General features: G+C 46.0%; 1 protein-coding gene across 1 annotated transcript; it reads right to left on the reverse strand.

Annotated features, from left to right (window-relative positions):
• Window positions 1-110: 110 nt before the first annotated feature.
• Window positions 111-21,135, reverse strand: LOC139168258 (cytochrome P450 2J5-like). Its single transcript, XM_070753785.1, has 7 exons — window positions 21,030-21,135; window positions 17,427-17,587; window positions 15,997-16,173; window positions 13,624-13,765; window positions 13,307-13,494; window positions 10,501-10,642; window positions 111-301 (listed from the first exon to the last, which is right to left on the reverse strand). Exons 1-7 carry the CDS (start codon window positions 21,118-21,120, stop codon window positions 111-113), a joined length of 1,092 nt encoding a protein of 363 aa, XP_070609886.1. The 5' UTR covers window positions 21,121-21,135.
• Window positions 21,136-24,287: the final 3,152 nt, after the last annotated feature.

Consider the following 24,287-nt stretch of genomic DNA (forward strand, 5'->3'; position numbering starts at 1 on the left):
GCCGCGTCTGAGCCAATCAGGAGCGACTTCTTGCTTTAGCTCAGACAGCGCTGGAAGACGGAACAAACTATCTACAGGAAATACAAGGTAGCCATTTCAAGATACAACACCTATGGTGTCCTGATTCGTGGGTGAGCACAAATCTTATAAGGAGCGGGATGCACAGACACCCCTAGGATAGATTTTTCACTGAGCTTTTCCACTCCTTCTGGCGGCTCCAACCTAAATTGCCTCAGCAGTTTGGTAAAAATGTTGAAGAACTCAGTCTTTGCCAGGAGTTCCCCCAAGCAGACCCGAGCTCCTGGAGGGGGAGGAAAAAAAGAAAAGGAAAAATAAATCAGCAATACAGTGTTCCGTCGATTTTCGCGGGTTCGAACTTCGCGAATAGCCTATACCACGGTTTTTCAAAAAATATTAATTAAAAAATACTTTGCCATTCTTTTTCTCCAATGCACTTGCAAGGAGAGTCCAACGTGGGTAATTCTCCAGTCTCATTGGAGGGACTGAGTTTTAATTTATACATTATGCAGGCACCGCCCCCTAGCCCACCAGTCATGAAAACTCAGTCGCAGTAAAGGGACCTTTTTGAGTTTTCTCTTCAGAAGTGTTAGTATTAAAAATTATTGAACAGATTTGGTACTAATGCTTTTTCTTCCTTTTTCCTTTTGTTTTCTCTGCAGGTACTTTGGACTGGCTCCCTCCTTTGCAACAGCTATCTAGACCCTCCGTGGGTTCTAGTAGCTGCTTTGTGTGCCCTGCCCCCCCCCCCCCTCTATCTTTGGCTTCACTAATCAGCGTACATCGTCTGTGCGGGGGGGAAATGTATATTATCAGGGCAACCGGGTTCCCGGCCTCCGAGGTCGCTCCCGGTGTTGGAGGTGGTTGCCGTTGGGAGGGGCCTGCCCCTCCCGACGAATAAGACCCGAGCCGAAGATAGGAGGCGACCATGCAAGGCAGCCAAGGGGGCGATCGTGAATCCGACGGAACGCGGCCTCTTATCGAAGCCTCAAAGACAGGAGCGGCCATAAAAATCCGCGCCGGTTGTCTTGACAACGGCGCGGCCGCCATCTTTAGCCGGCCCTCAGCAGGAAAAGGGCGGGAAGGGCCGTTAGCGTCACGCCGGTTGCCATGGCAACGGCGCGGCAGCCATTTTTGGTGACACGGTCAGGAAGCGACCTTGTCAATTTGCTCCTGGTCACGCCCCTGGTCTGCCTGGAGACACGCAGCCGTACAAGGCATCTCTCTTTGAGGCAGTTACTTTTGGTAAATCGGCTGCGTGATCGCACAAAAGGCCTTGTTTCTACTGTCAGGTTTGTGAGTAATTTACGATGACGGATACTTCTGCTCACTCGGGGGAAGAGGTGGCCACATCCATCAGGCCCGCTACCCCCAAGGAAAAGCCTCACGCAGAAAAAGGCAAGGCCAAGGCCTCTCAGAGTGCTTCTTTAAAAGAGGCTGAGAAGAGGATTCGTGCTCTAGAGAGACAATTGGAACTGTCTCAACGACAGCAATCTGCAGTGCTGCCTCAGGCTAATTTGCTGTTGGGGCCCACGGCCCCCCCGGCCTCCCCCTTAACCAGAATAGCTGGGGTTGCAGGCTCGGCAACGGAGCAAGATTGGTCGCCTGAACGCCCCCTACTTACTTCAGGAGGTCAGCTTAGTCAACATAACATCTCTGGAGGGCAGTTTAGCCAGGCCACAGCCACCTTTATACCATCAGCTGTGGGTCTGAGGAATTCCTTTGACACCTGGCAGAACATGGCTCAACACCTTCAGGAATTAATCAGCAGTGTTTATGCCCAGGGCATCACAGTTGGGGCTCAACAACAGGCCCCAGTGCCTCCTATTCCACAAAGGCAGAGGAATGTCTGGGCTCCTCCGGCTCCAGCCTCCTTTCAGGGCTCCATGGAGGAGGACTTGTACCTCAGAGAGAAGGAAAGTGATGAGGGTGAGGGGTTGTCGGGGGATGAACAACCTCCCGAGCCACCAAGCCTGGTTGGACTTTTTAAGCCCTCTCTTTTTCGGATCATGCTGAATAAGGCTAAGCTGGTTTTTGAAGGGGCAGGAGAGGCGAAGTTGCCTACGGATGCCGCTGCACAGACTTCGAAGGGGGTCTTGCTTTCGGTACCTAAGAAAGAGCCAGAAACCATCCCCTCGTCTGATATTTTCCTTGATAATATTAAAAGACCTTGGGAGGCACCAGCAGCAGCGCAGGGGCCTTCTATGATTGATCGAAAATACTACACCTTCGATCAGGAAATGGAATCTCTTCTAACACCACCGAGTTTTCCGCCGATGCTACAATGGACGCGGCCAAGTTTGCATCCCGCGCACTAGCATCATCTTTGTCCTCCCGGAGATTGATTTGGCTACGAAGCTGGCAGGCGGATGTAAAATCAAAATGGCGCCTAGCCTCAGCCAAGTTCCAGGGGGAACAGTTGTTCGGCGATTCCCTTGAGAAGGTCCTTATCAAGGATAAGGATAAGGACAAGAAGAAGGTGCTCCCTAGGTCAAACAGGAGGGGAGAAAGACGTTTCACTCCATTCTATAGACGGCAGAACTTTCGTGCCGAGCCCTCCTCAACCGTCTCTCAGGGTTCGAGGACCTTCTCCCAGGGCTCTTTCAATCAGGGAGGCTTCCGTCAGGACAGACCGTATTTCGCGGACCGAGGCAGACCCTACCAGCAAGGACGCCGTCCATACAGGGGTTCCAACTTTAAGGGATCAAAACGTGGGAAGTGACTCTGCTGGGCCCTATCCCTTGGGGGGCAAGCTCCTCTACTTCGCCAATGCCTGGAGGGCTGCATCCCTCGACTCCTGGGCAATTGCCACAGCAACACAGGGGTTGCGGATAAATTTTCTCCATGTTCCCCCAAACCGGTTCCTCTCTTGTCCTCACATGATAGATACCCAGAAGAGGGCACTGTTACACCAGGAAATAGAGCATCTCCGGGAGATAGAAGCGATAGAGGAGGTCCCCTTCCACCTGAGGGGACAAGGATTCTATTCAATCGTATTCTTAGTCCCCAAGTCTTCGGGCGGGGTCCGTTTAATTTTAAATCTCAAACGGTTGAATCTGTATGTGCGTTATCAAAAATTCAAAATGCACTCCCTCAGGTCTATTCTGCAGTCCATACGACCAGGAGATCTCCTCACCTCTATCGATCTCAAGGAGGCCTACCTCCATGTACCGGTATTACCAGAGCACAGACAATTCCTCCGTTTTTGCGTGAACGGATCTCATTACCAATATCGAGCAATGCCATTTGGTCTGTCATCGGCGCCGAGGACGTTCACCAAACTTTTGGACGTCCTCACGGCCACCTTGAGACACCGGTCAGTGCGCCTCATAGCATATCTCGACGACATACTAATTCTGTCGAAGTCCCGGGACCGGGCGCAACAGGATCTCCATCTAACCTTGACAACCCTACGAACTTACGGGTTTACCATAAACCTGGAAAAGAGTCATTTAACACCAACAACCAGATTGGCTCATCTGGGCACCATCATAGACACGGACTTGTGCCAGGTTTTCCTATCAGAGGACAGACAGGCCAATATCAGGACTCTACTACAGGCACTGTCATCACAACCAAGACCTTCCCTGGCCTTCCTCTCAAACATCTTGGGCACACTAGTCTCTTGCATAGACGTGGTGCCCTGGGCCAGGTTACACATTCACTCCCTCCAATGGTTCCTCCTGCCCTACCAAAGGAGGAAAACCAGCCATTCCAGGACGCAGGTGATTCTCCCTGCAGGGGTCAGGAGGTCCATGCGATGGTGGACTTCAACCGCTATTCAGAGGGGGTCACCTTTTCAAGTTCAGGACTTTATCACTCTCACAACGGACGCCAGCCTGTTCGGGTGGGGTGCCCACCTTTCATCCCATGTGGCACAGGGCCTGTGGACTCCTCGGGATTTAGAAAACATCAATATCAATTTTTTGGAATTGAGGGCAGTATCCCTCGCCCTGCTGAACTTTGCTCATCTAGTGCAGGGCAGCCATGTCCTGGTCCTAACGGACAATGTTTCCGCTCGCGCTTACATCAACCACCAGGGCGGGACAAGGTCCGGCCGTCCGATGCAGGAGGCCAACACCCTGTTCATATGGGCAGAGGTCCACTTGGCCTCTCTCTCGGCCGAGCACATCTCAGGCCAAGAGAATGTATGGGCGGACTGGCTGAGCCGCAGGACTCTGGATCCCGCAGAGTGGAAACTGGACCCCGCTGTATTCAGAACCCTGACCTCTCGGTTCGACACACCGATCCTGGATCTGTTCGCAACGTGCCACAACACGCAGCTACCTCGCTTTTTTTCCCGGTTCCCATCTCCGGGTTCGGAAGGGGTAGATGCGTTGCGCCTCCCATGGCCGAAGGGGCTCCTGTACGCGTTCCCGCCTACTCGCATCCTTCAGAGGGTCCTACAGAAGATCATCCAGGAACGTGCTGAGGTACTCCTAGTAGCTCCCTTCTGGCCTCGACGAGCATGGTTCTCGGACCTAATGGAGTTGTCGATCTCTCCACCTTGGAGGATTCCAGACCATCAGGTAGCCCTCAGCCAGGGGTGCATTGCGCATCCAGATCCCCAATGGTGGAGTCTGACCGTGTGGAACTTGAAGGGGACCGGCTGAGGCGCCTCTAGCTCCCCAACACGGTCATCGCTACCATGCAGGCTGCACGTAGACCAGCTACCCGGCGGATTTATCAGTCCACCTGGACAGCCTTCTGCACCTTCTGCGCAGTTCAGGAAATCGACCCTTTAGCCGCCTTGCCGGGGACTGTCTTAACTTTTCTTCAGGCGGGTTTGGATAAGGGCTTGGCCCCTAACACTTTGCGCCGCCACGTGGCCGCTTTGTCGACGATTTTAAGTCCAGATTATTACCGACCTTTGTCACGACACCCTTGGATTCGGGACTTTTTGAGAGGAGCAACGAATATTAGACCGCCTGCTATCCATCGATTCCCTTCCTGGGACCTTACTTTGGTACTTAAGGCCTTGACAGCTCCACCTTTCGAACCGCTGAGGACGATATCAATGCGCCTTTTGTCCATAAAGACGGCCTTTTTAGTTGCCATCACTTCGGCCAGAAGGGTGTCGGAGTTGTCAGCCCTATCAGTGAGATCTGATTTATGTCTGTTCCATCCGGATAGAGTGGTCCTTTGGTTGGACCCTTCATTTATCCCCAGGGTGAACTCTGGGTTCCATAGGACTCAAGAAATAGTATTGCCTGATTTCTGTACACATGGCACACATCCATCTGAGCTCAGATGGCATAAATTAGACGTGAGACGTGCGATCAAAATTTATATTCGTAGAACACAACACTCCCGATCATCGGAGGCATTGTTTATCTCTTTCTCCTCACACGGCACGGGCACTAAGGTGTCCTCACGAACTATCAGTCGTTGGATACTGTTCTGTCTGGGTTTTCCCAGACCTCAACACCAACTGAAAAAACAGCCAGACACTCTGGTAAAAGCCAAAAGTATTTTATAGCTGGAAAAAATTAAGCACAAAGGAAAACCTGTCTTCACAACAGACAGGCTATAATACGTTACAGCAGGGTCCTGATGTCCAGTCAATACCATAAGCTTCTTGCTGGCACCCCCCCCCCCAAGGTTTCAATAGTCCAAGGCACAAACCAGGATTGTAAGCCACCAAAGTTCACAGACAGGTCTCACGAATCTCCAAGATAAAACTCCACAAGCCAGGAAGGGTGGGTCCGCCTTTTATCCTTTCCCAAGAGCACCACACCCAAACCCAGCTGTGACCCCTAATGCTGGAAATACCTAGCCAATTGAGTCCGTCTCTGATTAGCTCTCCTTTGTCGCATATCTATGATGTCTTGAGCATTTTCCCCTAAGGAATCCAGGCTGCTTGCTGGGGAGAGCTCCCCCTGGTGGGACTCTGGCTGTCCTTCTTCTCCAGCCTGGGATTCCTCTTCCTCGTCAGTCTGCACCTCCTGTTCCTCAGCCTCTCCCTCTGAGCTGGAAACCGACAGAAGGTCAGCCATTCCCGGAGGGGTCCCAGACTGAACCACAACAGATACGAGCCTGCATTTCTGAGGCCTACAAGGCGTCAGGACAGGCGATTCCTCAAGGAATAACAGGTCATTCGACTCGCAGTGCGGCAGTTTCGGCAGCCTGGTCAACACAAGCTTCGATCGAAGAGATTTGTCGAGCAGCCACGTGGGCAGCTCCTTCTACCTTCATCAAGCATTACCGGATTGACACTTTCGCTTCTGCGGAAGCAGCTTTTGGGAGGAGGGTGTTGCAGAGGGTGTGTTCCACTTGAACGCCCTTGGACCTGTTTCCCTCCCGTTTATTATGTCTTGGGTACATCCCACGTTGGACTCTCCTTGCAAGTGCATTGGAGAAGAACCGTTGAAACTTACCTGAACGGTCTTCTCGATGCACTGCAAGGAGAGTCCAAAACCCACCCAGTTGGTGGACCAAGGGCTCTTCTTTGCCTGACATTGTTAAGTAATTTGGCCGGGCTTGTTGCCTTCCAGTTGTTTAATAAAAAAGTTATAGTTTACTGCTCCTTCGTTTATTTATGACTGGTGGGCTAGGGGGCGGTGCCTGCATAATGTATAAATTAAAACTCAGTCCCTCCAATGAGACTGGAGAATTACCCACGTTGGACTCTCCTTGCAGTGCATCGAGAAGACCGTTCAGGTAAGTTTCAACGGTTCTTCTATACCACGGTTTTTCCCGCCCGATGACGTCATATATCATCGCCAAACTAATAATTTTTGCAAGTAAATAACAAAATAAATAATTATTGTTAATAAATAATTATGTTTATAAATATCAGGATTACTAAGTGTCTTATTCAATGGTGAATACCAGTAATAATGGTGAATAAATTGTTGTTAAGGGAATGGGAAATGGTAATTTAGGGGTTTAAAGTGTTAAGGGAAGGCTTGTGATACTGTCCATAGCCAAAAATGGTGTATTTACTTCCGCATCTCTACTTCGTGGAAATTCGACTTTCGTGGGCGGTCTCGGAACGCATCCCCCGCGAAAACTGAGGGAACACTGTAATCCATTTTGCCTATCCATTATTTGCTGTACTTTGCAATGTTTGTGTGAATTTGAACCAGATTTAATTTAAAAAAAAGAAATCTCTGGCTCTAAAATCATTTTTTCATACCAAGTTTCTATTCCCATAGTAGCTGCTACCCTATTTCACTTGAGTGAACTGGCTATGATTAGGAAAATTATAATTACTTCAGTAGGTGCATTGCAGAATCTCTCTGTTTTATTGACTTTGGCTGACATCTGCTGGTAACTGTTTATAACTACAATTCAGAATAGAATTCAGAGTAGAATAGAATAGAATTCTTTATTGGCCAAGTGTCATTGGACACACAAGGAATTTGCCTATGGTACATATTCTCTTTTTTTTCCTGGCTTTTTAAAATTACTTTATAATGACTGCACATGAAGTTTGAGGAGATATAAGAAGACTGTCCATTGATTAGCCTCTTGAAAAGAAGAAAGAGAAAATGCCAATTATAGTTACCACAATGACATCAATGTTTGAGAAAGTAGGACCTAAGTTAGCTTATTCACTGGATTCTAAACTGGATATTACTTTTTTGTCATTTAGAAGAAAGACTGATGTGTGTGTGTGTGACAAGATATATAATTTTGTCAAACAAATGTCTGAACAAAGGAAACATATTGGATAACCACACTATAAAAATGTTGAGACTCTAGAAAGAGCACAAAGAAAAGCAACAAAAATGAGGTCCAGGTGAGTGGATGGAGCTTTTCGCCACCACTGTTACCAGTTTGGCTGAACCGGGCCAGTAGAAACCCACCACTGGGGAGGAGATAGTCCTGGGGGGATCACTGTGGTCGGTCATAAGGGTGAACAACTATGGGGGTATTGCAGTAGTCATAACTTTGCAACCAGATCATAACTAGCTCTTGGGCAGTCCTGTAAGAGATAACCAGATCTCTATGCATTGGCTACTGATTGGTCTCTGGACACAATTTAAAGTGTTGGTTATCGCCTATAATTAATAATAATAATAATAATAATAATAATAATAATAATAATAATAATAATAATAAATAATAATAATAATAATAATAATAATAATAATAATAATAATAATAATAATAATAATAATAATTTATTGGATTTGTATGCCGCCCCTCTCCGCAGACTTGGGGCTGCTAACAACAATAATAAACACAACATGTACAATCCAATAATAAAAAACAACTAAAAACCACTATTATAAAACAGACATACACACAAACATACCATGAATAACTTGTAATGGCCTAGGGGGAAGAGCTATCTCAACTCCCCCATGCCTGGCGGTATAAATGAGTCTTGAGTAGTTTACGAAAGACAGGGAGGGTGGGGGCAGTTCTAATCTCCGGGGGGAGTTGGTTCCAGAGGGCCGGGGCCGCCACAGAGAAGGCCCTTCCCCTGGGGCCCGCCAAACGACATTGTTTAGTCGACGGGACCCGGAGAAGGCCAACTCTGTGGGACCTTATCGGTCGCTGGGATTCGTGCGGTAGCAGGCGGTTCCAGAGGTAATCTAGTCCATTGCCATGTAGGGCTTTAAAAGGCATGACCAACACTTTGAATTGTGACCGGAAACTGATCGGCAGCCAATGCAAGCCACGGAGTGTTGAAGAAATGTGAGCGAATCTTGGAAGCCCCACGATGGCTCTCGTGGCTGCGTTCTGCACAATCTGAAGTTTCCGAACACATAAAGCCCTACATGCAGTGATGGGCTACCAAAATTTTTACTACCACACTGTGGGGTTGGCTTATGCATTTTGTTTCAACATCTTTCAGTGCAAATTGGGTGCTCTGGGGTGGAGCTCCAAATTTTGCTACCGGAACTGTGCTCCTGACCGTTCTTGTAGGAGCCCATCACTGCTTATGCAGGATGCCCTGCATTTTCTTTCAACATCTTTCACTGCAAATTGGGTGCTCTGGGGTGGAGCTCCATTTTCGCTACCTCAATGCGTTCCCCCCGTCCAGGCAGTAGCCCACCTCTGCCTACATGGCTTAGGACCAGATTACTTATGGGACCATCTACTGCCTCATGTATCCCAATGGCCGGTTAGAGCCCACAGAGTCAGTCTTCTCCAGGTCCCGTCAGCCAAGCAATGTCACCTGGCAGGGCTTAAGGGAAGGGCCTTCTCTGTGGCAGCTCCGGTCCTTTAGAATCAACTCCCACTGGAGATTTGCACTGCCCCCCACCTTCCTGGCCTTTCATAAGACTCAAAAACCACATCTTTGCCAGCAGGCCTGGGGAGGACAGTATGAGTGAAGGATCGTAATTGGATTTAAATGTATGGTTTTTAATTGTTGTGGCTTTTAGATTTATACTGGGTTTCTTATATTTTGTATTTCTTGTATTGACTTTGTAAGCCGCCCTGAGTCTGCTGGAGAAGGGTGGCATAGAAATAAAATTAATTAATTAATTAATGAACAAACAAACTAAGAAACAAAGAAACCAAGCTACACCTGAGGGCAAGGTCAAATGCATCATCAGTCTGGAGACCCTAGCATCCCCAACAGAGATCTGATTCTACCCCTCTCCTTGAAATCTGTTGATTCTTATCTGGCGCCAATTCACATTGATTGTTAGTTGTTCAGATTCTTGTATATAGGTTGCATGGAATAAACTTGCAGTGCTTTCAAATTCTGTCCTGTGTTTTTATGCCTGAAGTGTTCAACGTAAATTGAAACACTTGCAAAGTGACCAGTTATAAGGCAAGTATCTTGGAGGTCTTCTAGTCCAACCCCCTACTTAGGTAGAAAACCCTACATTACTTCAGACAGACGGTTATCCAACATCTTCTTAAAAACTGTGTTGCAGCATTCACAATTTCTGGAGGCAAGCTGTTCCTTCTTAGTTCTCAGTTGCTTCTCTCCTTGTTCAGCTTCCACCCATTGCTTCTTGTTCTACCCTCAGGTGCTTTGGAGAACAGGTTGACTTCTTCTTCTTTGTGGCAACACCTGAGATATTGGGAGACTGCTATCATGTTTCCCCTGGTCCTTCTTTTCATTAAACTAGCCATGCCCAGTTCTTGCAACCATTCTTCATATTTGTTTGTTTGTTTGTTTGTTTGTTTGTTTGTTTGTTCGTTCATTCAATTTTTTTTTTAATGCTGCCCTTCTCCTTAGATTCAGGGCGGCTTACAACATGTTAGCAATAGCACTTTTTAACAGAGCCAGCATATCGCCCCCACAATCCAGATCCTCATTTTACCCACCTCGGAAGGATAGAAGGCTGAGTCAACCTTGAGCCAGTGATGAGATTTGAACTGCTGACCTGCAGATCTAGCAGTCAGCTTTAGTGACTGCTGCGCCACCTCAGCTCTATGTTTTAGCCTCCAATCTGCTAATCATCTTTGTCGCTCTTCTCTGTGACAGAGAGAGAGTCTTCCTTCTCACTACAGCTCTGTTTGTAAATTAAGCATCATTTGGCAATCACAATTACTTTTCTAAAACTTCACCTGCTCCAAAGGGAAGAAATGCTTCTTTTTCTACAAATTTTCCTGCCTCGTCCAAAAAACGATTTGGATTGAACTCTTCAGGTTCTTCCCAGTGTTGAGGATCCAAAAGAACTGAACGTAAGTCTGGAAAAAGGACAGCACCCTGCAAAGAACAAATTAACATATTGAAACATCTAAACAAGCCCAACTGTTTCTGGTATTGGAAGAAATTTCCCCAGTTTGTTCCCAGCTGGGATGCACCAGATACTGAGAAGAAATGGATGCAGAAGCCAGCTGCCAGAAAGTGGAATTCTTTAAAGATAGAAAGGCAAGAAGCAAAAAGTGACACAGCTCAAGCTCTCTTGGTGGGTTTTCTTGAGTTTCTGGTTGCTCTGGGTTTTTGTTTTCCTGCTTTAAGGGGTTAATTCTGTCTGAAGTAGTGTTTTTAATGTTCCAACATTGGAAGTTTTAAAGAAGACCATTTATCTGAAGTGGTGTAGAGTTTCCTGCCCTTCCAACCCTGTTGTTGTTGTTGTTGATGATGATAATGATGATGATGATGATAATAATAATAATAATAATAATAACAACAACAACAACAACAACAAAGAGGGGATTTTGGTTTTGCCTTGGTGAGTTATTTTTGGCTTGATTCCTTCATTATTGTCAAGGTCTTCTTTTTTATTTTTAGTAATAGCTTTTGGCAGCCTGTGCAAACTTGCCATTATCTCCTCAGAATCTTTCTCTCTTTAAGGAAAAAAAGCCTTTTTTTATTTTCTGCACAGTTTTAGTGGTTCCTAGCACTGTCCTTTTGGGGTGTACTTCCCACACTGGCTGTCCCATTGTTGTTCCTTGTGTTATTGAACTTCATATACATTTAATTTCAAACACACTAGAAGATATTGCTTTAACAAAAGGAATCTGTTCAGATTCAATCCCTTTTCTAGCAGATGCATCTATTAAATGTAGATTCATTAGGAATGAGTTAAACGATTTGCATTGTTATGTAATAATAATAATAATTTATTGGATTTGTATGCCGCCCCTCTCCGTAGACTCCGGGCGGCTAACAATGTAATTATGCAAAAGAGATCAATTTAGATTTGGCAAATGCTAATTAAACATACATTATTGGAACTCCGGATTTCGTTGTTGATCATTTCTATTTTAAATCCAAATCTATTTTTCCCCTGATGTGATTTTTCTTTCCTCTTAGAACTAGACGTGCTTGTGCGATTTCATTTTTGTGCATGCTCAGAAGGTGGATTCAACCCCAAACACAGCTGAGGAGCTGATCAGCTGTGCTTCAGAGGAAGAAATAAAGGTCAATTTAAACCTGGGGACAGGCGGGAAGATTTTTTTTCAAAGCACAGAATGAGGACGAGCCCTCCAAACACAGGAAAATCGGCCAAAAATTCAGAAAAAAAGATGGCGACAACCACGAAGTGGCACAGATAGAATTGGATCCGTGATGCTAAAATTATGTCACCAGCGAGTTACTAACAGTTCAGGTGATATGGTCCGAACTTGGGGGGGGGGGATGGGACTCATCCCTGCACCCATGCCAGCAAAAGGGACATAGTGACTTAGGGTTCATACAATTCACTAAACCCAAAGTAAATAAGGGCATGGGGTGAGGTATCATCAATATGCAGATGATACCCAGCTTTACATCTCCACCCCTTGTCCAGTCAGTGAAGCAGTGGAAGTGATGTGCCGGTGCCTGGAGGCTGTTGGGATCTGGATGGGTGTCAACAGACTCAAACTCAACCCTGATAAGATGGAGTGGCTGTGGGTTCTGCCTCCCAGGGACAATTCCATCTGTCCGTCCATTACCCTGGAGGGGGAATTACTAACCCCCTTAGAGAGGGTCCGCAACTTGGGCATCCTCCTCGATCCACAGCTCACATTAGAGAAACATCTTTCAGCTGTGGCAAGGGGGGCGAACGCCCAGGTTCGCCTGGTGCACCAGTTGCGGCCCTATCTGGACCGGGACTCACTGCTCACAGTCACTCATGCCCTCATCACCTCGAGGCTCAACTACTGTAACGCTCTCTACATGGGGCTATCTTTGAAAAGTGTTCGGAAACTCCAGATCGTGCAGAATGCAGCTGCGAGAGCAATCATGGGCTTTCCTAAATATGCCCATGTCACACCAACACTCCGCAGTCTGCATTGGTTGCCGATCAGTTTCCGGTCACAATTCAAAGTGTTGGTTATGACCTATAAAGCCCTTCATGGCACCGGACCAGATTGTCTCCGGGACCACCTTCTGACGCACGAATCCCAGCTACCAGTTAGGTCCCACAGAGTGGGCCTTCTCCGGGTCCCGTCAACTAAACAATGCTGTTTGGCGGGACCCAGGGGAAGAGCCTTCTCTGTGGCGGCCCCTGCCCTCTGGAACCAATTCCCCCCAGAGATTAGAATAGCCCCCACCCTCCTTGCCTTTCGTAAGCTCCTTAAAACCCACCTCTGCCATCAGGCATGGGGGAACTGAGATATTCTTTCCCCCTAGGGTTCTACAATTTATGCATGGTATGTTTGTTTGTATGTATGATTGGTTTTAAAACAAGGGTTTTTAGCTTTTTTTAGTATTGGATTGTCACATGTTGTTTTTACCACTGTTGTTAGCCACCCCGAGTTCACGGAGAGGGGCAGCATACAAATCCAATCAATCAATCAATCAATAAATAAATAAATAAATAAATAAATAAATAAATAAATAAGAAAATGGGAGCTCAGTGACCGACAAAATCACAGCGTTCCTGCATGGGAATAGGGTCCCTACCTTGCTGACCCAGTAATTCAGAAAATCTAAAATCTATACCTTTGGAATGAGAAAACCATTTAGATAAACATCCTGCACACATTGTCTGGGAAGCCCAAATAGGAAGGGATATTTTTTCCGTAGGATCTCGTGAATGACTGCATAGGTATAAGGCAGTTTTTTCTGATCTTTGTAAGAGATTGAGGGCAAGGAACCAAAAACTTCATCCATCTCCTTGTGAACTTTATCTGAGGGGGGAAAAAGGTGAAAATGTGGATTCTGGGGATTAAAGTCCACAAGTCTTATAGTTGCCAAGGTCTGTTTCATTCAAATAAACCCTCTTATTTCCATTCATTTTCCGTTGTAATTTGTCTTACCTTGTATATCCAAGTTATTTGCCATGAGAAGCATTGCCCATAGCAGGGAGGCGTGAGTTGTGTCTGTCCCAGCAATAAAGAGGTCAGCGATGCAGAGAGCCAAGTTATCTTCATTATAAGTAGAATTGAGATCATCCTTCCTCTATAGTTATTAAGAAGGAGAAGGAAATGTCATTTATAGACATTTTCTTACAGCTACCAAAACTACTTCAAACAAGTCTGTTCCTATATAGGCTCATGAGCCATCTTGTCTGGGGAGAATGAGGCAATAGCAATAGCACTTAGCAATAGCACTTAGACGTATATAGCGCTTTACAGTGCTTTACAGCCCTCTCAAATCAGTTTACAGAATCAGCATATTTCCCCCAACAATTCTCAGGGACCGCCTTCTGCTGCACGAATCCCAGTGACCAGTTAGGTCCCACAGAGTGGGTCTTCTCCCGTCCCGTCAACTAAACAATGACGCTTGGTGGGACCCAGGGGAAGAGCCTTCTCTGTGGTGGCCCCGGCCCTCTGGAACCAACTCCCCCCAGAGATTAGAATTGCCCCCACCCTCCTTGCCTTTCGTAAGCTACTTAAAACCCACCTCTACCGCCTGGCATGGGGGAATTGAGATACTCTTTCCCACTAGGCCTTTACAATTTTATGCATGGTATGTCTGTATGTATGTTTGGTTTTTATTATAATGGGTTTTAATTGTTTTTAGTATTGGATTATTGTTATACGCTGTCTTATTATTGCTGTTAGCCGCCCCGAGTCTCTGGAGAGGGGCGGCATACAAATCCAATCAATCAATCAATCAATAAATAAATAAATAAATTCGGGTCTTCATTTTATCCACCTTGGAAGGTGGGAAGGCTGAGTCAACCTTGAGCCTGGTGAGATTTGAACTGCCAAATTGCAGGCAGACAGCAGTCAGCAGAAGTAGCCTGCAGTACTGGATTTTAACCACTGCGCCACCGTGGCTCATAGTAGTCCACACTATCAGGATGCCACAAGATTGCAAAGGCTGAATATAAAAAGTGGGACGATTGCACTGGTCCACACAAAGAAATCATCAGCAAAGGTAATATGCCTGTTTTATGGAGTTTGACATGCTGATTCCAAAAATATGCTTAGTTTTGCTCCATCACATAAAGTTTCTGATATGGAAGCATTTTTTGTTATTATGTTATTGTATTGTATTGATGTCGGAATGGAACTTTTAGCCTCCTCCTCGTCTGAGCCTGTTTTGTTCCCAGCCTTCCACCTCCCCCCCCCCATGCCCCCCAGCCATTCGTTGCTGCCTTTTCTCCCTGTCCCTTTCGCCAAATGGGCTTAAAGGCACTTTCGTCCTGGCCTTTTGGATGCAGGGGACACTTTCCTGTCAGTCAATCAGAGGATTCATTACTTTTCATTCCCTTCCACTCCGCCTGCGTGTGTGTCTGGAAGCAGACTACCCCCTCCCATTGCTTTTCCTATAAAGCACAAAGAATGAAGAAGAGGGTGGGATTCTTAAGGAGGGGGTGTAATTTTGTTTTAGAATCACTGAATCAGAAAAGATTCTGTGAAGTAGACATTTTTTTGATAAAGACAGGGAAACTGTGCTCATTTGTTATTTCAATTTCTCCCTTACTTATAATCAAAATTCCCGCTCCTTCTCCTAAAAAGGCTGCTCCCAGACACACACGCAGGCGGAGTGGAAGGGAATGAAAAGTAACGAATCCTCTGATTGACTGACAGAAAAGTGTTCCCTGCATCCAAAAGGCCAGGACGAAAGTGCTTTTAAGCCCATTTGGCGAAATGGACAGGGAGAAAAGGCAGCAATGAATGGCTGGGGGGCAGAAGGCTGGAAATGAAACAGGCTCAGACAAGTGGAGGAGGCTAAAAGTCCTAGACCCTATTGATGTTACTGTTTTCTTAATGTTGCCAGTATATTCCCTGTACCTTATAATAATGATGCTGTTCTGTGGAAACTATACCTGCTACAGAAAAAATATATATGGTACATTTTTGAAATGTACAAGGTCAACTGCGATGATTACAAAAAAATATGCACGTTGGAGCTGAGCTAGGGTGACAGCTCACGTGCCTGCAGATATGGCTCCGTGTACCACCTGTGGCACCCGTGCCATAGTTCACCATCACTGCTATAGAAGATAAGATCTATATCTATCTATAGATATCTATAAGGAATAGGGTTCCCCAGGCCTGCTGGCAGAACCACATCTTCCCAAAGCATGTTAGAATGGAGGACAATCTAATCTTTAGAGACATGATTATAGATATAGATAGATAGATAGATAGATAGATAGATAGATAGATAGATAGATAGATAGATAGATAGATAGATACTATATCTATAATGAATAGGAGCGGTGTACCAAGACTTACATTCTCCATTTTCAATAGATAGAAATCAATGAAATCCTGTGGTTCGTGCAACTTCTGGTTCTCCTTATGCAGCGTAATCTCCTTCCTGGCAAATGAAACGATCGTCTCCAGAGCAGATAGGGCAGTCTGGTGAGGGCCTGGCAGATGCTTCATGATATCTGGTAAACCCTCATAGAGCTATAAAAGAGAAAGAGAGTAAGAGAGAGAGAGAGAAGATATCTATGAAGATTCTCAGTCGTGGTTGTCCCAAGGGTGCTTTCTTTTTTTTAAGAGGCAACTTTCTTTCTTGTTTTTTCTTTTGAAAATCATGGGCAAAAAATTCCATGAAAATTCCATCGTGGGAAGAAAATTCTCTGTCTTTAGGCTCATGTTTGCCTTAATTCCAAAATGACCACCTTCAAGCTTACAGATCAACTTATTTCAAAGGGTACAATATTGTATCATCAAGGTCTGCAACTTGGGCGTCCTCCTCGATCCACAGCTCACATTAGAGAACCATCTTTCAGCTGTGGCGAGGGGGGCGTTTGCCCAGGTTCGCCTGATGCACTAGTTGCGGTCCTATTTGGACCGGAACTCACTACTCACAGTCACTCATGCCCTCATCACCTCGAGGTTCGACTACTGTAACGCTCTCTACATGGGTCTACCTTTGAAGAGTGTTCGGAAACTTCAGATTGTGCAGAATGCAGCTGACGGAGCAGTCATGGGCTTCCCTAGGTATGCCCATGTTACACCAACACTCCGCAGTTTGCATTGGTTGCCGATCTATTTCCGGTCACAATTCAAAGTGTTGGTTATGACCTTTAAAGCCCTTCATGGCATCGGACCAGAATATCTCCGAGACCGCCTTCTGCCGCACGAATCCCAGCGACCGATTAGGTCCCACAGAGTGGGTCTTCTCCGGGTCCCGTCAACTAAACAATGTCGGTTGGCGGGCCCCAGGAGAAGAGCCTTCTCTGTGGCGGCCCCGACTCTCTGGAACCAGCTCCCCCCAGAGATTAGAACTGCCCCTACCCTCCTCGCCTTTCGCAAACTCCTTAAAACCCACCTTTGTCGTCAGGCATGGGGGAACTGAGATATCTCCCCCTGGCCTATACAATTTGTGTATGGTATGCTTGTGTGTATGTCTGTTTAATAATGGGGTTTTTTAATATTTTAAATTGTAAATTATTAGATTTGTTATAAACTGTTTTTATTGTGTTGTGAGCCACCCCGAGTCTACAGAAAGGGGCGGCATACAAATCTAATAAATAATAATAATAATAATAATAATAATAATAATAATAATAATAATAATAATAATAATAATCCAAGAATGGCCAATATTTAACTGAGATGGGTTTCTTTTAAACACCATCAATCCATTGTTCTGGAAAATCTGAAATTAAGCAACTCAGAGGGATAGGAAAAGCAAGGATGCTACCACTTACTACGTAGAAGATACTGCCTCCAAATTTTAAGGCAGTCGAAATGGATTTCATCAACTCTAGGAAGTCCTTATCGTCGATAGAAAAGTGATGTCCAAAAGCTACAGCACAAATCACACCACAAATTGCTTTCATGATGGGTATGGATGGGTCAAATGGTTGGCCTGAAAACAAAAGAATTTGTATTTATATTGTGATAACTGGACTTTTATTCTTGTAAGAGATAAATCTTATAAATAAGTCACTCATGCCCTCATCACCTCGAGGCTCGACTACTGTAACGCTCTCTACATGGGGCTACCTTTGAAAAGTGTTCGGAAACTTCAGATCATGCAAAATGCAGCTGCGAGAGCAATCATGGGCTTCCCTAGGTACGCCCATGTTACACCAACACTCCGCAGTCTGCATTGGTTGCCGATCAGTTTCCGGGCACAATTCAAAGTGTTGGTCATCACCTATAAAGCCCTTCATGACACCAGACCAGGGTATCTACGAGACCGCCGTCTGCCGCATGAATCCCAGCGACCGGTTAGGTCCCACAGAGTGGGCCTTCTCCGGGTCCCATCAACAAAACAATGTTGTTTGGCGGGGCCCAGGGGAAAAGCCTTCTCTGTGGCGGCCCCGGCCCTCTGGAACCAACTCCCCCCGGAGATTAGAATTGCCCCCACCCTCCTTGACTTTTGTAAGCTCCTTAAAACCCACCTCTGCCGTCAGGCATGGGGGAATTGAGATATTCTTTCCCCCTAGGCCTTTACAATTTATGCATGTTATGTTTGTTTGTATGGATGTTTGATTTTACAATAAGGGGTGGGGTTTTTTTAGTTGTTTTAGTATTGGATTTATATGATGTTTTTTATTACTGTTGTTAGCCGCCCCGAGTCTACGGAGAGGGGCGGCATACAAATCCAATAAATAAATAAATAAATAAATAAATCTGTAAGAAGAACCATTGAGCAATCATTTAATGACTATGTCATGATGTATTTGAGTTTGATAGTTAGTCTTCATAAACAGGATATGTCTGTCTCTGGAGGGGAGATGTTTATGTATCGTATTTTTCGGTGTAGAAGACACACCGATGTATAAGACGTACCCAGATTTTAGAGGAGGAAAACAAGGGAAAAAGTATTCTGAACCAAATGGTGTAGTATTATATTGTTTAATAAAATACCAGTGTAGCAGAATACTTTTTAAAACCATGTACACTTTTTACAAACTTCAAACTTGACACCTTCAAAGACTTCAAGCTTGTCGACTACAACTCCCAGTCATGCCACTTTAGGAGTGGGAGTTGAAGTCCACAAGCCTTAATCTTGCCAGGTTTGAAGACCTTTGCACTTCTAACCCCTAACTCAGGGGCCTTCAAACTTGACAGTTTTAAGACTAGTGGACTTCAACTCCCAGAATTCCTCCACCAGTCATGGGAGAAGGGTTTTGGCTGGAGGATAACACTCCACCCACTTATCCCCTAGGCACCCACCCAGATTTCTTTCTTGGTTTGCTAAAACTTGGAAGCCCAGTTTGCGCTTTTGCGGAGGGGGGGATGAGAAAGTAAGGGGGGGAATCCACCCAAAGACTACACACACACACACACACACACACACACACCGCTGCTTCTAATGGAGACTGAGGCAAACGGGCAGTGCTGCGTTCACGTCAGATCTGCTTCCTCCTTCCTCCTCAGCTGCCCCTGTTTAGATGGAACAAAACCCGGGCAGCTGAGGAGGAAGGAGGAAGCAGGTCTGACAAGAACACAGCGCTGCCCACTTGCCTCAGCCTCCATTAGAAGCGGCGGCGGCAAAAGCAGCAGCATCCCGTCCTCCCCTTGTGGGAACAAAACGATAAGTTGGTTTACAGTGGAAGAAGCGGCAGTGGCATATGAGCTTGCTACAGAAGTTGGTTTATGTTGTGGTTGGCTCTGGCCCAGCTCCTGCCCCAGGGAATGGGGAGGTGGATGCAGGGGAAAATTCAACATGTCACAGGCCTGTGTTACTGCTGACAGAATCAGTGCAGAGTTTAGTTTCCTCGGACGAAGAAGAAGGTGGGAGTGACTCGGCAGAGGAGGGCTTGGCACACAGCCCAGGCAGTCAATCTCCCTTATCTTCCGTTGATTCAGATGATGACGTTTTGGACCCACACAAGCGCAGAATTATGCGTAGAAGAGACCAAGTAAGAACATATTACAGGAAATAAGGGAGGCCACCTGTGCTTGGGTGGGGCTCCAGTAATTAGGGCTGCTGCTATAAATAGCAGCATGTGGGTTTGGCCGTTGTGGAAGAATATCTGTTGCAGTTCATCAGGAATCCTGTGTTGCTGGTTTCTGGACTTTGTTGATTTTTCATGCCTTTGAAAACAAAGCAGAGCAACGTGTGTGTGTGTGTGTCTCACTTTGTTGAAAGAAGAAGGGATGTGAAGTTTCTTCACAGCTGCTAGCTAAGTACTTAATGACTGCTTAAGGGAAACTGTACAGACTACCCGGTTGTTTTGGGAAGAGTGCTCTTTGCAATACAAAAAGAGTGCTTTGTTTATTTTGCATTTTGGGATAAAGAACATTGTTTTGAATTTTCAAACGTGTGTGTGTCTAAAATTTGTACCCTTGAATTTTCGGGAGGCTCCTATCAGAGAGCCCAGCAGAACAGTTTACAGAAAAGGAAGCGGCAGCGAGATGAATCTACCAAGGGAGAGAGGCAACCATGCGACAGAGGACAGAAGCTCGGCTTTCCCCCCATGCTGTGAAACTTGGGGCATAGTCCCATAGTCCAGCGGGGGCAGCTTCTCATGCGCTTCTGCAGTGGCGGTCAGCAGCAGTGGCAGCAGCCTTCCCATAGTCTGGGGATAGCAGCTTCTCACACATTTTAGTAGCGGCAGCCAGCGCTAGCCACCAAACTGCATGAAAAGCCGCCCCCGCGGGACTACAGGAAGGCTGTTGCTGCCCCCGCCGCTGACCGCCACCCAACAGCATTCGGTGTGTAAGACGCACTCTTAAAGTAAAAAGGTGCGTCGTATAACACCAAAAATACAGGGAATAGAGAGCATGTTGATCTGATAAAGACATAAAATTGGGAAATAAATTGTTATAAAAGTGCTCAATGTTTTAGATTAATGTTTCGAAGTTGGAAAGTGCCAGGAAAGAGTGCCAAATATTGTAAAAGGATGCCAAAAACCGTTATATAAATTAAATAAATAACTTATGTCAGGAGAAGTGACAGAAGGATTGTGTAATGAAAGAGGAGGAGTTATTCTTTTGGACCCCTGATGTTGGGTTTATCTCACATATAGTCACATTAATTTTGTCTTTCCAGGTTATATCAAAACTTGAATGCCTGATAGATCTTATTAGAAATATGGGTAGTCTTCGACTTACAACCACAAGTGACCCTCAAATTTCTGTAACTAAGGTTTGCCCCGTTTTGCAACCTTTCTTGCCACCGTTGTTAAGAGAATCACTGCGGCTATTAAGCTAGTAACATGGTTGTTAAGTCAATTGTCTGGCTGACGGGATCTGGAGAAGGCCAACTCTGTGGGACCTAAGTGGCTGATGAGATACTCTGTTATTCTGTCTGTGCAGTTATACTCAAGCCAACATCGTCTCAGATTGTCACATACCCTTTGTCTCAGCAAAGAATTCCACAAGCTGCTGGGCCTCCTCTTGGATTTGTGATTCCATGCCTTTATTCCCCAGTCCCAATTTCTTCATGGTAACAACACCAAACTTTCTTTGCTGCTCCCAGGTGTGACCATTTGAAAAGACAATACCTGACATTACCAAAACGGACAGAGACATTAGTGTTCACAGAAATGTAAAATTCATCAGATTGACAGCCTTCAAAATGTACCTCGGTAGTCAACTGCTTAGAAACTTGGTGAATACTTGGTGTATTTTGATGTGAAAAGTTTGTCACGGTATCCCTTGTTTATTTGGTATTCAATGCACAAGCTAGAACTTGTTGGTGTCAGCTGCCTTGTGACTCCCAAAATTATCCCTCGAGGGGGTGAAATTGTTTGGTACTCATTGCGGCTCCTGGAACCAATTCATGATGAGTACTCAAATAACACTGTACAGTGTTCCCTCAATTTTCACGGGGGATGCGTTCCAAGACCGCCCGCGAAAGTCGAATTTCCACGAAGTAGAGATGCGGAAGTAAATACACTATTTTTGGCTATGAACAATATCACAAGCCTTCCCTTAACACTTTAAACCCCTAAACTGCAATTTCTCATTCCCTTAGCAACCATTTAGATTATTACTCACCATGTTTATTTATTAAAGTTTATTTAAAAAAATATTTATTAAAGGTGGACGAAAGTTTGGCGATGACGTATGACGTCATTGGGCGGGAAAAAACATGGTATAGAGGGAAAAACAGCGAAGTATTTTTTAATTAATATTTTTGAAAAACCGTAGTATAGCCGTTTCGCGAAGTTCGAACCTGCGAAAATCGAGGGACCACTGTATATGCAATTCAGTATCCTTGAACAATCCAACCTCTTTTATCCATCTTTTTATATTGAATAATAATTTGTGTCTCAAATTCTCAATCATAATGCAAAATGTGGACTCTTAATGACCTAGATAGCCTCAACTGATACAGGGAAAACGACTCTACAGAAGTTCAGATTTCCCTGTCGGAGAGTTCTGAGCACCTTTTTAACCTCATAGGTGAAGAGTAAGGATGTGAAGTCCCACATCCTTACTCTTCCTTGAAGGTTTATCCTTACACAGAAGCAAGAGTCGGTTCCTCTCAGTTCAGACCAGATTGCCCGAACTGTTAGTGACCCACTGATGACATGCCAATAGTGTCATGGATCTGGTTCCATTGGTGCTGGTCAGTGGGTGCTGCCATCTTTTGTGGGGAATGTTTGATGAATTTTTCTGTGTTTGGATGGCTTCTCCTCTTCGGCTGCTTGAAAAAGAGCCCTCCTGCCTGCCCCTGGGTTAATACTGACCATTATTTCTTCACCCAAAGCACAGCTGATTGGCTCCTCAGCTGTGTTTCAGGCTGAATCCTGCTACTGAGCATGTGCAGAAGTAAAATTACACAAGGGCCAAACTATCTTCGAGACCGCCTTCTACCATGTAGCTCCCAGTGACCAATAAGGACCCACAGAGTTGGTCTTCTCTGGGTCCCGTCAACTGAACAGTGTTGGTTGGTGGGTCTGCAGGGGAGAGCCTTCTCTCTGGCTGCTCTGACTCTCTGGAACCAGCTACTGCCCCCACCATTCTGGCCTTCCAGAAAGACCTGGTTTTTCCAGCAGGCCTGGGGCTGTTGGTTGGTTGGTGTACCATCTGTTGTGGTTTGTGTGCTGTTTTTTTTATCAGAGCCTTCCAAAGGCTCTGAAGCTGACCCAGGTTCTCCTTCCACTTCTTTCTTGTCTGATTCTGCCGTTAGCTCTGTTGACAGCTGATGGGCCACAACACCCAGTTGATTATCCTTTTTCTCATGGGAACCATCATATCACCTCCCTTCATCTTTTGGGAGCCTTGCAAAATCTATTAAACAGATTTTCAGAAAAGAGTTGACCAATCCAGACCACAAGGTAATTCTGCAGTTGCGGGGCTGATAGCAGGGTTAAGGAAGTCTGTTTTATTTCTTTTCAGGGGAGGTTAAGTCTTCTCCAACTGCCAGATACTTTAATCCAAACTTTGGATTGTCGGCCACATTGATTTTGACCCCAACCCTAACAAGACACCACCCAATAACTCCTATAGCTATGACTTACCCCTTTTTTGAGTGGAGGCTAAAACGAAAGGTGTGACCGGGCGAGCAGCAAAGGCTTCTGAATGGTCAATCAGTCCTTCTTTCACAGCTTGGTATCCAGAGAGGATTATAATATGATAAGGACCTCCCCACAGAGAACAGATGTTCCCATATTGCTTGGCAAGCTGCAGTTTGGAACATGGGAGAAAAATGGTTTACTGTATTAGACATAATTGATTGTGGTCAGGAGTTGGCTGCTGGGGGTCATGGGTGGGCAGCAGACAGGACAGGGTAGAACACAGTTCCACTGGCGGAAATGAAGATGCGTGCGCAGCTCCAGCTGATCGGCGGCTGTCACTTCCTGGATACTGGGCTCGGCTCGGGTCTCCTTTTTTTCCCTGCTGCTGCATCTGCGTCTCCTTGCTTTTTTCCTCTTTCCTCCTTCCTGGCCTTGGACGAGCTTCCCTCTCTCCTGCCCGGCTCCCTGCCAGCCTCATGTGGCCACCTCCCGTATGAGGTGCACGGGGAAGGCATAGATGGAAGCGGCACTGGCAGCATTTATGCTTCTGGCAGCACCCATTCACTTAGCTACCCAGCCTGAGGCGGGGGGGGCAATCCAGGAAGGAGAGTGCGGGAAACGCAAAGCAAATTGTCATCACAGCGAGCGACACTTTTGTTGTAAGTTGAGGACTTAACAGTTCACTTGCACGATGATTATTGTTGAAGCCACTCCCACTTGATCACATGGCCAGCAAGCCACTCCTACCCAGTCACATGACCATTAAGTCACACCCACAAAATAAGCCACACCCACAATGTGGCAGTAAATATTTTGTCTGCCCATTACTGGTGGGGCTTACTGGGATTCTGGAGAACTTCTAGCTAAGATTCTGTACAGTTCAGAGAACCCCCCAAATCCCACTCCTGGCTGGCCATGCACACCCTGCCCACCCCTCCCAGGAGTCCCCAAGCAGCCTGTTTTGGATGCAGGTAAGTGCAGGGCGTATGCAGTGCAGTAGTGGGTTCCTACCGGAAGATAAAGAACACCACACCAGTAGTAATGCACAGCTTTAGGTGTCCTGCATTCATGCGCCTGCGTCCCAGCATGTTTATGCTTATGCACACATGCAGGAAGCAAAGTCTCACAAGGGGATGCATGCGCATG

Source organism: Erythrolamprus reginae, chromosome 5 (genome assembly GCF_031021105.1).
Source record: "Erythrolamprus reginae isolate rEryReg1 chromosome 5, rEryReg1.hap1, whole genome shotgun sequence".
Lineage (NCBI taxonomy): Eukaryota > Metazoa > Chordata > Lepidosauria > Squamata > Dipsadidae > Erythrolamprus > Erythrolamprus reginae.